This window comes from Idiotropiscis lumnitzeri, chromosome 9, assembly GCF_059441095.1.
Source record: "Idiotropiscis lumnitzeri isolate Australia: NSW breed Sydney's pygmy pipehorse chromosome 9, RoL_Ilum_1.0, whole genome shotgun sequence".
Classification (NCBI taxonomy): domain Eukaryota; kingdom Metazoa; phylum Chordata; class Actinopteri; order Syngnathiformes; family Syngnathidae; genus Idiotropiscis; species Idiotropiscis lumnitzeri.
This window is the reverse complement of record NC_142399.1, coordinates 16,208,987-16,223,270: the sequence shown is the minus strand read 5'-3', so window position 1 is coordinate 16,223,270 and position 14,284 is coordinate 16,208,987. Positions and strand designations below refer to the sequence as shown.

At 39.0% G+C, this 14,284-nt stretch overlaps 2 protein-coding genes across 3 annotated transcripts in view; one reads left to right on the top strand and one right to left on the bottom strand.

The window, feature by feature from the left end:
• stk32c (serine/threonine kinase 32C) overlaps positions 1–14,284 on the bottom strand; it is a 53,386-nt gene that overhangs the window by 2,469 nt on the left and 36,633 nt on the right. Inside the window, exons 4-10 of the mRNA XM_088304441.1 lie at positions 11,603–11,776; positions 6,842–6,879; positions 5,429–5,518; positions 4,201–4,304; positions 3,562–3,678; positions 1,287–1,412; positions 968–1,096 (exon numbers count right to left, since the gene is read on the bottom strand). Of these exons, the coding sequence (XP_088160567.1) occupies positions 968–1,096; positions 1,287–1,412; positions 3,562–3,678; positions 4,201–4,304; positions 5,429–5,518; positions 6,842–6,879; positions 11,603–11,776 (778 nt within the window). The remainder of the gene's footprint in view (positions 1–967; positions 1,097–1,286; positions 1,413–3,561; positions 3,679–4,200; positions 4,305–5,428; positions 5,519–6,841; positions 6,880–11,602; positions 11,777–14,284) is intronic.
• The window catches only part of LOC148330426 (uncharacterized), a 43,861-nt gene that overhangs the window by 14,409 nt on the left and 15,168 nt on the right, over positions 1–14,284 (top strand). Inside the window, exon 4 of one of the 2 annotated variants that reach the window (XM_088304444.1) lies at positions 2,531–3,687. The exons of the other annotated variant lie outside the window; for it this stretch is intronic. Coding sequence (XP_088160570.1) covers positions 2,531–2,536 — 6 coding nt within the window. The 3' untranslated portion in view covers positions 2,537–3,687. Of the gene's footprint in view, positions 1–2,530; positions 3,688–14,284 lie in introns of those variants that run through there. 2 annotated transcript variants of the gene reach the window in all.

Sequence of the window (14,284 nt, the reverse complement as noted above, 5' to 3'; positions counted from 1 at the left end):
TATACTGTACATTTTGGACAAACAGTACATTGGAACTCATTAAATTGTTGCCAGTGGGTGTATGTTTTGAGGCTGGAGGAGGAAGCCGGAGAAGCCAGAGAGAACCCACGCACGTACACGTAGGCCACATACTCGAGATGGCCGCCCTCTTTCACCAACCCTCAAGAAATATTTCAAATCTAATCTGTTGCATTATTGAGAAGCTCAAATAATTTATTAACCCAAAACACAATGAGCCACTGCAATACTAGAAAATTTAAATGAGGGCATCATTTTAAAGTAGTTGCGTAAGACTTTGTGATTTTAGAGGAAGCTCTGTGAGACCTTATAAATAATTTAAAAAGAAATAAGGGTGAAAAGATAGTTTGGATTAGACTTAAAGAGAAAATAAAACTCAACCTCAGTAACTGAAATCAGTTGATTTGTATTTATGATTTTGTTTAAATAGGAGAAATTAACGTGACACAATGTCTGTTTTTGATGGGATTATTCTAATATTAAAAAAAACATCCCTTGATATGCTCATCAATCATAAACTGCAGAATGGAATTTGCTTAGAAATAGCATAGATTTAAGATGATCTGAATTAATTACTAACACTGAATTGCTGATATGTACATTGCGAAATGCCAGTCAAGAAATGTAAAGAGGAGGTCAACGTGTATAATAACTCTTCATTTGGGAATTTTATTGTGAAAGTTTGGGTATTCTGGAAATGTGATAAATAATTCCGAAGACAGTCAGGAAATGATGAAGGAGATAAAGCTCTCTCTTACATTTCGGATTTTTGCTGTCCAAATTGGGGTAATTTGAAATTAAAAGTATGGAATTTTGGAAATGTTTAAATGATGGGAATATGGAAAATACTTGCCAAGTCTTGAATGAGGAAAATATGTTGACAGAGGAAATGTGGAGGAAAGACAATAACGAGAATAATAATAGTATACAAAAGACTAACATTACTCACAGACTGTGAATCTTTGCTGTTGTCCCTCGACCGGTTCTTTGCCAGTCTTTTCTTTTTCTTGTGAAGGGGACGTGATTCCAAGATCATCTCCTCCAACTCAAAGGTGGGGTCACAGTGGAGGCGACCTTTCTGTACGACCGGAAGAAGAACCCAAAGGAGGGAATTAGAAAGAAATCAAATCATGTCTGCAAATCAGCAGTGATAGAGGGATCGAAACATTAACGGACTCATGTGATCAAAAAGCAACAATCTATTTTGAATTTTATGACTGGGTACGTAGTTCCATGTGTGTGTCTGCGTTGGGTTACTTGAGACTAACATTCGGAACAAATCCAGCGTCCATCTTCTTTTCGTAAATGGCATCCCAGTTGATGTCAGCGAGGTAGGGAGAAGTTTGCATGTCAGACAGGCTGGAGAAACGATGCTCTGGATTCACTGTAAGTAGCTGGTGGAACCAAGCGCACACATGCGCACACACACACATACACACGCATTTTTGAAACAAAAATCAAGGCTAATGAGTGCAGTTGCTTTGCACTGAAAATAACAATAAGTCCAAAATAGTAGATCCCATACCATATTTTGCAACCTTGTGTACGACTGACTTTTTCCAGTTAACCACAAACGCTTAGTTTTTTGTCAAGCTCGTCACTTCAACATTGTAGGCTTTACTTCAGAACATTCGTTCATGATTGAGCTGCTTCCTAATGTGATGATGTAACTCATAATATTGCAACACAAATGCAGTGAATTAAGTAAGAAATTGACTTTTTTTCGCTGCTATGATTTTTTTTCCTTTAAATCTGATTTTAACAGATTGTTTGGAGACTAAAACCGTGCCAATGCATTAACTGGGACTGCCCCACTTACTTAACCTTCTGGGGTTCCTTGCTCCACAGTTGGCAAAATACTCCACTGCACCTTAAATAAATTGATTAGAAGTGACGTTTGAGTCCACATGGATGCACAAACCAACAGGGGGCAGTGTGAATCCAATCAGTCATTGCTTTAGTTGAACCTGAAATTGTATCTCAAATAAACTGGACATCTTTGAAAGAGATAAAATGAGCGCATTCTGTTCATGGTGTTTCACTCTATGGAAAATATTGGCGAAAAAAAAAATAATGGTGTCTGACTTTGGCTGTCACAATAACACTCCTGTGCTTTTTCGCCCCTTGTTTATTTCAGTATTGTGCAGTTTCCTCCTGTAGGGCAAGATAGAGCTGTCTCACTAGAGACCAGACAGAGTAATCGATTAGCAGCAGAGTGGAAAAGACCAACACTCCATCCAGAACATTCACACAGACACAGTGCATGTGCACACTCGTACTGTCAAATCATCGCCATCTCTTGTCTTACAATGGCATAATACTGCGAAATTAAAATAACTGCAAATAACTGTTTTCGGTGGAATAAAGTCCTCTTGATTCAGTAAGCATTTGGAGCTTCATTAACAAGTGAAAGGGCCGATAATTGCAAAAATTAAGTCCATTAATAGCACGCACAATCGACATTTTCTCTGTCTCCATGTCAGATTTCTAGCCTTCTGTCTCCTCTCCCTAGTCCTGAAGGTCTCCAGTCATCCTCCCCCAGCTGTGGCCTACCCGATTCCCATCGACCTCCCACCCGACCACAGCACGACCTCAGATATAACCCTTTTATCCGCCTGTTTTGCTCCGCTCTTCCTTTCAGCCTTCCCCTGAATTGATTTTGATTTCATTATGTTTCGATTTTACCAAGCTTTAATGTCTTACATTTACCTTGTTTATGATCGTAAGGCCCCAACCAAATGCATCTCTGTACGGAAATAAATCAACCATAAAATGAATATTCAATGAAACGTAAAGATATCCATATAAAATAAGAATCTTATGAATACATTTTGTTAGTGGGTACAGTATGATTTTTAAATGTCAGACATAATTCTTCTGGGAAGCCGCCACTGCTTTACAAAAATAAAGAAAAAAAACAGTTATGTTTGGAAAATAGATTTTTTTTTTTTAATTTGTTCCGAAAAATTGAAAGAAGAGACAAAGTCAATATACAGCTGTCGAGCAGAATACTCCACAAAATGCTCAGCTTGTTTAACAAGGGCTGATATTAAAAGATTCACATACAATATAATGTTGAGCGTAATCAGAAGTCGTGGCAAAATAAGATTTTTATTTGTGCTCTGTAAATATGAAATGATGTGACAGCCGTCTCAGAACTAACTGGAGATTGGAAGATCCAATATTTAGCGTGTGTACTGTATATGGGGATGTGGTTGAAATAGAAATGGAGGAAGGCGGGACGCACTGTGACACAGTTGGAAAATCTATCCTGCCAGCCATATCCAGTTGAGAAGTAGTTTTTCCCAGCTGACTTTGAGCGAAAGGTAGTCTATACAACCTGGACTGGTCGCCAGTCAATCACAGGACACGTAAAGAGCCAGCAATTTACAGACGTGCTAAATGTGTGGGAACTAAACCCATGCTTCCTGGATGGAAGTTTGGCAAGTGCACCACTAAACTGTCAGTGACTACTTTGGAAACACAAAATAAAATTCCACCTGGTAAAAAGACATTTGTAAGACATTCTGCAACATAACTCACCTTCCTCAAGAGAGAAACGAGGTCTTTGGGCCAGGTCGGGCTATACTGGACACTGACAGTGCTGAAGAGCTGGATTAGAGACTCCAGTGAGTTACTGGCATGGATGTCGAAGGGCCTCTGGAAATATGGAAAGAAGGAAATGGGAAAGAAGCATTGAAGAAGAAGACACTGCTTGTGCAGCGTGGGCTTCATCCATAGTCCATGTTGAATTCATCTTGCTAGCTTATTATTTTAATACTAGCATAATGCGACCAAGACAACATCTTGACATGTGTCAAGAGTCGGATGTAAGAGAAGCCTGTCACTTTTGTGTTGTTGTGGTGACAGTTGTGTTTTGCTGAGCTGTTATTTCCGGGCTTTGTGAATGCATCATGCGACTGGCGGAACGGGAACTGTGCGCAAGAGAGAAGGGAGCGGGCACAGAGGGAGAGAGAAAGTGTGACTGTTGATTAAAAAACGGTTGTTGCACTGTTGTTGGCGTCGGCTACGGCCCACTGTAGCTGTCTTGTAAAAATAAAACGGAGATAACTAAGCTAAGGTTTTTTCAGCCCAAAGTGTACCGACCGGACTGCGGCCCGGTGATTGGGGACCACTGTACTATAAGGTGGACAAGTTCGGAGTTTGAATCTAATAACTCACCCATCCCCGTAGAACTTCGAAGACTGTCACCCCTAATGACCACCAGTCTACTTCAAAGGCATAGCCCATCCCTCCATTCATAAAGGACTGAAAGATCTCTGGAGCTGAAAGGGAACACAGTGTATAGACAGTTCAGACATTCACACAAGAATGCTGCTTATTATAGTCGCAGACATCTGAGTTTGAAAACTTTCGCTGCAGCCTCGAGTGTGGCTCTAGATCAGGGGTGGGCAAACTTTTTGATTGGGTGGCCACAATGGGTTCTAAAATTTGACAGAGGGCCGGACCAAGAGCAGATGGAGTGTTTTGGTAACCTCACCTCATCGGAGAAAGAAAATACATTTGATTTTAAATTAAAGTGAACAAAAGCAATACAACAATATATATCTCTTTGAAAAACAACAATATTTATAAAATAAAACATTAACAAGGTTTATTCATTTAATCTTTTTCAAATTCGGCGGGCCGGATTAAAACGTTTAACGGTACACATGTGGCCCCGGGCCGTAGTTTGTCCACACCTGCTCTAACCTTTCTTTTTTTTTTTTTTATTTATTTTTATTTTTTTACCAGGAGCACAGAGTCATCTATCTTGAAATTTTAGGGCTGCAAGTAAAATATTTTGAGGCTCGCATGAATCACAAATCAACTTGCGATGTGAAAGCTCTCAATTCCACTATATTACTGAGAAATGATATGACATGTGGAACGGATGTTTGTCAGCAACCAAAAAAATAATCAGTAAGATTAGAAAATAATCTGAGAATTAGATTTACTGGTTGTGGAGGTGCTAGTGGATGAAAAATGTACTTGCAACTATTTAGGGACAGTCGGGATCGCTGCACTTGTCTCAGAGTGACTGGTCACACTCAGAATTGGCCTAATATTTTAGTGTTTTCTCAAGTGAATCCAACAGTTTGTATTTTGCCAAGTCACATCTCCATATTGAAGAATATTCGGGAGGTCCGAGGTCAGGGCTCTTACATGCTACCACAATAAAATCAAACCACGTATTTTCAGACATTTTTGTGCAATGTACAATCATTCTAGAACAGAAAAAGAGCTTCCCTGAACTGTCTAATGTAGTTGAAAGGAGAGAAGTGTCCAACAAGTATTTGAAAGGTGAAGAATAAAGAGTTATGGGATTCAAAGGCCCAAATCGTTCTCGCTGTTCATGTTTCTCTCGACACAAGAGTATCCAAATTCTGGAATAGAGCTGCACTGTTACCCATGTATGGCTTGGTTCCAGCTAAGGCCGTTGCCCGCTCTCCGTCCTTTATTATTGTCGCTATGTTGAAGTCTGTCAGATGAGCATGGCCTGAGAGGAAACAATCAAATTGTGAAAAATTATTTTGAGAAGAAAAACGACCAGAGAACTAAATTAGACGATAATCCTTCATATGGTTATGAGTGTCACAATTTTTCTGGTCTAATATGACTTTGTTATACAAAGTAGAAGAAATTTAAAAAGAGCCGCTAGCTTCATTAGTGTACATCATTGAGATGTGGCCCACATGCTTTTTGTTTAATTTTATATTGTCGGCTGTAAATAAGGGAGTGCTTTGTTTGAGAAGGATTGGGATTCGACTGTACAAAGCTCAGAATTTGCAGTGTATGAGGTGAAATTAGCAATTCACGCCACATCGAAACATACTGAGTAGCAAATCTGTGCCGAAATATTTCCCAAAGGTTTAGCCGGGCTGGAGGCACGTTGAGTCATATCTGAAAAGCGCTCTACAAATAAAGTTGGAATGATTGATTAATGCAAAAATAATGTAATATTGGCACAGCTGACACGTTTAATACTTGAATTAAGTGCTTAGGTGATCCGGGTTCACTTTTTACAGACATCTGGATGGAACCACATTAAAGTGGCGCATATACACGTTTGTACAACAAAATACAATGTCTGGACTGTGGGGAGAAAATCTTCACTCTAATTGAATTTCTGTAAACTACAACTGGAGTGGCCTACGATGTTAAAAGTAAATAAAAAAAAAAACTATAATATTTATCGTATAAGTGACATTTTTCTTTTTATAATAAAGTCTTCCGTTTCAATTTGGAATTGTTTAGGTCTGCCAAAAAATCTGTCAATAAATGTTCTCAAAGTTGCATTACAGAACATCTATTTTTGTTTTAATCAATTTAGCTTTTCATCTAAACAAGAAAATACAGTTTGCTGCAATACATCGTGTGAATTTAAGAAATGCAAAGTGTTGACGATATCAAAAATAAAACCAATTGTTACTTTATTCTGTTGTCATGTATATATTGTTTAATAAAACCCTCGCATCAGGTCCCTGTGGTTAACCTGAAAAAAAAAAAAATGCTCCACAAAATTAGAACATGGCTTTTTAAATTAAACCATTGATCCGCAAACCTTTTTTTTTCTTTGGGTTGTTTTTTTTTTTACACGCTAAACGGCAAAAAGCACTCTCCAGTTTAAATGAAGGTAAACTCCGTTACTTTACTGAATCCCAAAAGCAATTATCTTTCTTATTCAATGATCAACATATCTCTAGTGTACTATAATATAATGCAATGTATCTGGGCCACAAAAGAAGAACCATGGCGATATCTGGAATCACAACCAAACCTACTTGGTTTATAAAACCGACATAAAATCAGACATCCTTACCTTGCTCATCCAAAAGAATGTTGTCTGGTTTGACATCTCTAAAGGAGACAAACACTACAACTTAATAACTTAACTCAGTACACGAAGTCAGTGTGTCAAAAAGGTATGCAGTACATTTCTATATAGTAACAGCGTTGCACTGTTATCAATCCTGGTATTGGTCTGGTAAATAGGGAACAATGAGAAAACATCATGTACATAGGAACTATATGTTGATTATGTGAAAGCCCGTGGGAGGTGATTCAAGGCCCGTGTACAATAAGTGTGAACTACATGTTGTTGCAATGCGTGAAGTGTTTGTGTATGAGCATGACCATCAGACGATAACAGGTAGGAAGTTCTCATTCTTAATCGAAACCCTCCCAGAATGCATCAGAAGAGCCCACCCGGAGGCTGATGCAGGTTTGTTAGCACATGCTCAATATTAGTCAACCACGCTTTTGACAAATTCAGACATCATATTTTAGCAGCTCCCAGCACACCAGAGTCTGACACATGATTAACACGGTGTGGGAGGCCAAATTAATTACACTGCACACACACTACTATGCAGAACATAAGCATTCGTGGACCCATTATTCCCAATGTTCGAAGATCCAAATGCTGAAATTGTCTGCCAAATGAAAAACAAATGGAAGTGGGGCTGTTATGGTGTAGCAGGCTGGAGGGGCATACATGCATATTCATAGGAGAACTTCTAAAGAAAAGCTACACTAAAGTAACTCGTTTTATATAATGAATAACATTTCCTGAAGATTTAAGGTCTTTTGTAGCCAGTGGGATGTCTTCTTTGTGAATCAGAACTACCCTTTGTGAGGAAATCAAATGTGACAAGATGTTGGGGCACTAAAATCCTGATGTACACGACACAAGAGGGACTGATCCCTTTTCCTCTCATACTATATAAGAACAAATTTTGCCTCCTTGGGCATAGCAGCAGCAGCTGACTGTTGCTAGGAGACCGGAGACCTTCTTCCTTCAGCTAGTGCAACAAAAATAATTGTATGGTATTCTCCTGTCAAAAACTTGCAGAGTGGAACAAAACTGAGGAGCTTGGGGTGGCCATGGTTTGGATTATGGCTGAGAGAGTAGACAGTGACAAAAACAGAAAAGTGGATAAGTGGATGCCAATGGAAGGGATGAAATAACGTAAAAGACTTTCATGTCACTATCGGCTCAGTGTGCGGTTTACGTGAAAGAACAGAAAATCATGGAGAAAAAGGAAGAAACAACAGTAAATATATACGGATGTGAAATTTGCCTTAAACGAATATCAGAGGTAATGTGTAGTAAATACTTTCCTTCCAGAAATACAGAAATGCACTGTTCTGTACATGCACGCACAGCATATACTCACTCAGCACTCTATAGCCCAAATGAGTCTTTTGAACACTGTTCACACTCTTTTTCTCCCTCCTGTGGTTCTAAATCTGGGTCTGCAGGGAACTGGCTCATTTACCGGTTTACAATTAATGATGTGCTCAGCACATTTGAATAAAGGCAGCAGACTGAATGAATGCCCACCTTGGCAGTAGATGACTAATTCTTAAATGCACATAGAATACCTTTCAATTAAAATAGTGAAAAATAAAGGATGGGAATTTTTACACTGCCTAGAAGCCTACAAGGTATTAATGAATGTGTCTTTCATGTCAATCGATTTGGATAGGTGTTATTCACACCAATAACTATTGATGTAGTCTTACAATTAAAGGGGAAGTCAGCCCTAAAAATATATTTGCAATTATATGTCCTTCACTGGTCTAAAGATGGCATTCTGATTAATATTGCGTTTGTGGAATACGAATTAAGGAGCAAAATCCATCCGTCTTTAACCATGTCAGTGGGCGTCCATTTTGTCGCTTTCTTTCGACTGAAAATGACATCACTGTTGCTCAGATTAAAAACAATCACGCCTCACCTTTTTTCTAAAGCTGAGCCATGATTGGTCATTATCTGAGCCCTGAGTAACTGTGGTGTCATTTTCAGGCGACAGCAAGTTGTGAAAATACCAGCCTCATAAGATGTATAAAAACTGTACTGCTTAACTCGTATTCCACAAACGCAATATTAACCAGAATGCCGTATGAAGTGGGACTGCACAGAACATATTTTTGTAAAGAAACTTTTGGGGTTGACCTCCCCCTTTAACAAAAATTTGAAATAAACATGAAAGCCGAAAAATTATTCTGTAATGATATGATCAGTTGAGAAAAACTAAGTTTCCCTCAAAAACTTGTCAAATGATATGGAACGTACACACACACGAAAAAAAAAATGTGTGGCTGCCGTTCCGTTATCATTTGACAGTCCCCAGAGAAAAATCCCAGGCTCAGGTTACTGAGATAGCTCGTGTTCTCCACTTGATCCCAGTCATCCCCTGGCAATTGAATTTAAATTGCTTCCTTCTGGGCAAAGATTCTGCATGCCCAAGTTTAAAACAGAGAGGTCAAAATGTACCGGGTTCCTGTGGCCATTGCCCTTTTAAACAACCCGAATTAATTTCATGCCATTTATTTGACCTTGAGTTATTTTTCTTAGCCTTTTTAGCTTTTTTTAAGGCAGACTGCATTTAATGCATTCACATTATTATTTAATCTGTTTTCTTGTGGATTCTAATTTCATGCATTTGGACCATTATTGTTTTGCATTGATTTTTGTTATTGCCATTGTTATTTGCATCTGTGGACTGTTAGCTTGTCTGTGTCTTGCTGGCTGTACCACCGATTGCCCCATGGGGACAATAAAGAGCTCTTGAATCTTACTGATTAAATGTGCATGTAACATTTCTCTCAGTCTTATAGGTACAACCGTCTGCCATATATGGTGCGGAGAGACAGGAAATAACATGAACATCACACAAAGAAATCAGTGTATTCAAGTTACGCGGGCTTAGCGACTGGCGACAAAAAGATAGCTGACAGTGGCTTCACCTTTCCCAACAGTGAGTAAGCGGCATTGTTAGACCATTAATATACACGTCTGTGGATTAGTTGTGGATGAGAATGAAATGTGAATGCGAAAAAAAAAGAAGAAATTTAACAGTTAAGGTCCTTTTTAATTGGTTTATCGTATAAAGTGCAATGGCAACTCTGTCATTGACATATGTATGACCCAAACAATTGGCTTGCTGACTGGACAAAAAAATAAAAATAAAAATGGGACGCCGGGACGGATCTGCGTGAAAGTGGAACAGAAAATGGTGCTGGTGAAATCCACCAGGAGTCGGGACACAAGGCTCAATGCTGGGACTGCCCCAGTTAAACGGGGACGTGTAGTCACCATAAGCAACAAATAACACTCTGGAATCAAATCCATTCGAATCCTCTCCTTTATGTTAGAGAGTAAGTTATCATTTGTTTTATTTGTCATTTAATGCTTCATAATTGTATCCAGGACTTTTATTACCGTATTTTCTATACAGGACTTTTATTACCGTATTTTCCGGCCCATAAGCTGCTACTTTTTTCCTAGATTTTGAACCATGTGGCTAATACTACAGTGCGACCTTTCTGTGGATTTTAGATTGGCAACCGATTGGTGATGTGTAGTTTACTTGTTACTGGTATACATAAGAGCGTTTAGGTGAATGTTTATTATTTATGAAAAAGTGTGATGCTAGTTAGCTTGTGTTGTGTCAAAGCTATTGAGAATGCTTTGGATGACTTTGTAAAGGAAAACAAAGTTCAAATTTTGACTGAATTGATTGCATCTTTTGAAGATATGTATAGTACAATTTTAATTCACATTCAAACTCTGAGGACACAGACACTTTGATTCTGGAAGGAGAGTTTTGGTGAGTCAGCCGTATACAGCAACAGTGACGACAAAGAAACAAACGTGTGGGGTGAGGAGAAGAATCAGCTATCATGCAATATAACTTGCGTAGAAAAAGGCGTTTAAAAAAAAAAATCTCCCACACAAAATTTTCGGCATTTAGTGGACACTCCCGGCATGGTGAGTTTACATTTCATATAACAGGTTTGAAAATCAATTGTTCCTTCCACATTTTTGTTTTTTGTATTTGTCTTTTTTGTCTGATTTCTCCGCATTACATCCTGAATTGTGTGGGACATTGACGCCAAACCGGAACACTGAGTTCTTTGTGAAGGTCAACACATGACCATAAAAAGAAGATGGACAACCTTCTCACCAACATGGATTTGTTCTCAGCACGACATGACACATTCCTGGAACTGTGTGCAACATTTGAGCATGTCAGGTCCATCATCTGCGGCAGTGATATTGAAACTTTGCCAACATGTGAATGGGTTACTTGATGATGGTGAGGGACACTTAATTTCCACAAACAGTCCCGGGCTTTTTTTATTTATTTAATTAAATTACCGAATTAAACTAAATTGACTGCTTTAAAATTAATTGCATAGTCTGGTAATTTCAATTAAACATATTTTAGACTTTTTTAAGACAGTATTTAGGGTCATGAAAATTAGAAAAAAAACTGTAAAATGTTCATAAATACAAAAAAGCAAAATGTAAAAAAAACTTAAATACTGGCAACCTACTGCCAGTTTCACTGAAAAGAAAGAAAATATAGCAAGATACAGTGTAGTTGAAAACAGTTTGAGGGATGTAAAAACCCAGCTGCCAAAATTTGTATGTTATTTGACAGCACAATGCGTTAGTCTGGTTCAGGCAAATCCAATACAAATGAAAATGAATGTCGTGGATGTGCACAATGGGTGGCACAGAAAATGGAGGATCACAAGGACATGAAAATAAAAGGGGGTGACTTCATACCTGTGGATGATGTGCTGGCTTTGCAGGTAGTCAAGTGCAAGTGTCATCTCACAGAGGTAAAGTTTAACAGCATCCTCGCTGAACGGCACACTCTGCTGCAAGTGGTAGCGAAGGTCTCCTCCAAGTAGGAGATCCACCACCATGAACATGTCCTCCTCATCCTGGAATGAGTACCTGGTGTTTTTGGTTGTAAAGGGAGAAGGACACAACACTAAGTCACCGCTGGGTCTATAAAAAGGAACACAAGCTGCACACACAAAAAGCATAGACGCACAGCATGCAAGTACACTACAACAAAGCATGCATCACTTGTGCAAAGCTTAAACAGGATTGGTTTCAAAAGTCACATTATGTTTTTAAAAACCCAAAGTGACACAATGCAAGATGTGCATTGAAATATGCGAGTGTGTGTTGGGATTTGTGGGTGAATGCACCTTCACTTGCAGTCGCAGACAATTTGAGAAAGGTAAATTAACGTGTCAATATGCTTCTAACATGCCACTTTTTTAAATGAATGCTAATAAAGTAAGTGCTGGTTAAATTCAAGTGAGAATGCAGCCTATCATTGCTTGATGTGACTTAATTGGAAGCTGCTTTTGCGCCACAATTGACACTTTTGTTAATCAGGCTTACTTAACCATGCACATCAAATTAAAACGCAGGCTCTCGGCAAGAGGGTGGGGATTTGAAATGCTTCACGCCATGATTTCTGCTCCATAAACTAACCAGTCCATTAGGCACATGGGTGAACAAACTGTACACAGCCAAATCCAATAAATCATTTTAAAAAAGTAAGCACAGTGTTTTTTTTCCCCAATTTGCAGAGGAGTCCATATTACATAATTCTAATGTGCCATTTGCTTTTTTCTTTAGACTTATAGTGAGTTTTTTCCCCACTTGTAACACTCGGCATGTTTGGTATTCACATTCTGATCATTCCTCTTCAGATTCAATGCCATGCATATAGAAAATGTTAAATTGCTTCTTTCTTTATTTCTCATTTACTGCCATTGACAGCTAAAGACAAAGATCCGTTTTTTTTCTTTTACTCGGCTGGTAGTGAATGAGTTAATATTCAGTGTGGAAATTAATCCAAGGATAAATATAGTACATGTTCTTGCGTCAAAGAAAAAAAAACATCTGAAGCACGGCTTGGTGCCTCTTCTAAAAACCTTTGACTTGCCCTTGACTTTCATGTGATAGGACAGATAATGGTTGGTTCTGCTTTGTATTGCTATTAAATAATTCAAAATTACATTTGCTCCTGCATACAAATGACTGGCCAGTCTTTGTATGATACATGAAGGGTAGCAGAACCCAAGATGCCAAGATCATCTTCACTTGCAGCACAGGCTCAGCAGGGTGCAGCATTCCTTACTGTCACCTTTTTATCACCTCATCTGACTCACAGGAGCCACTTGACAAGACCGTTTCCTCTAACGTGGCACTCATTACCTCACTGTTCCACATTCATTGAGGTTTCGCTTCCACATCTAGCATAGACCGCTGGTGTGGAATTGCATCGAAAGTGAGTTATTGTTGTTAACAACAATGCAGAATCAAACTCAGGCAGGAGCCACCGCATTGAGGGGAGAAACAGGCAGACAGCACTTTTGTGTTTGGTATTTTAAAATGAACGTTTATGCAGTGGTACATCCAAAGCTGAGACGAGAAAAAAAAATTGATGAGAAAGTGAATGCCTGATAGCAATCTGAGCTTTACGAAGGTCTGTCCAAAAGTGGGAAGAGGGCACTTTAGGTGAGAACAGAACTGGCTTGCTACAGTCACAACAACGAAAAGAGTAAGGTTATCTCGCTAGAAGGAGAACAAGGGAAGGGCTGAAATAATCAGGCCACGGTGACAAATGAGCACAGGGAGGCAGGGAACAGGGAGCTAGAAGATGAGAGAAAGAGAAGAACAGTTTTATGCCAAGGAAAAATACAAATTTGTGATCCTGTTGGCTGTATTCGGTCTGCAAAGTTTAAGGTGGCCTATATCAAGTTGACGATGGGCGGGTTGGAAGTGAGTGCATCACTCAATCACAAAACTAGCAGGAAGCTCAAAGGATTTCTCCAACCGTGTGATTGAGCACCGTCCCTGCTCTTTATGCCTGAAAACATGCCACCCACTGTACACCTCCAGGTGCTCTGCTTTCACAATTGACTCTCACTTATATGTCCCGAAAATACAATTTTCGAGAAGTAGCAGCACTGTGCTGGTTAAAAAAAAAAAAAAGTCACGTACGTCATAACAGGATGAGAGGTACGCCACTTTTTGGGCAAATGATTTAAGTTGAAGTCAGCTTGTTATGAATTGTGACTGAGGGTATAAAGGGTTACTTTGTTCCACAATTGCAAAAAGGCCTCGTTTCACCCAAGCCTGAAATCAATATTCCTAATGGAGTCGGTGCAGGACGCAGCACATCTATCCTCACCCCTCCTCTTGCTCAATTGGATTCTGATGAGAGGATGAATAAACAAGAGGGATAACACCATCTAAACCTTTTTCACATAACCCTTTTGAAAAAAAAAAAGTAACTTTAGGGCTTCCTGCAATTACACTTCTTACCAATGACGCTCAATCAAATGTTCAAGAAAGCCAAGTTGGGCAATGATTCCATGGGGAAAACTAGAAATGCGTTTTGAGCGGTTTATTATTGTGCTCAAGCTAAATAATGTTTTC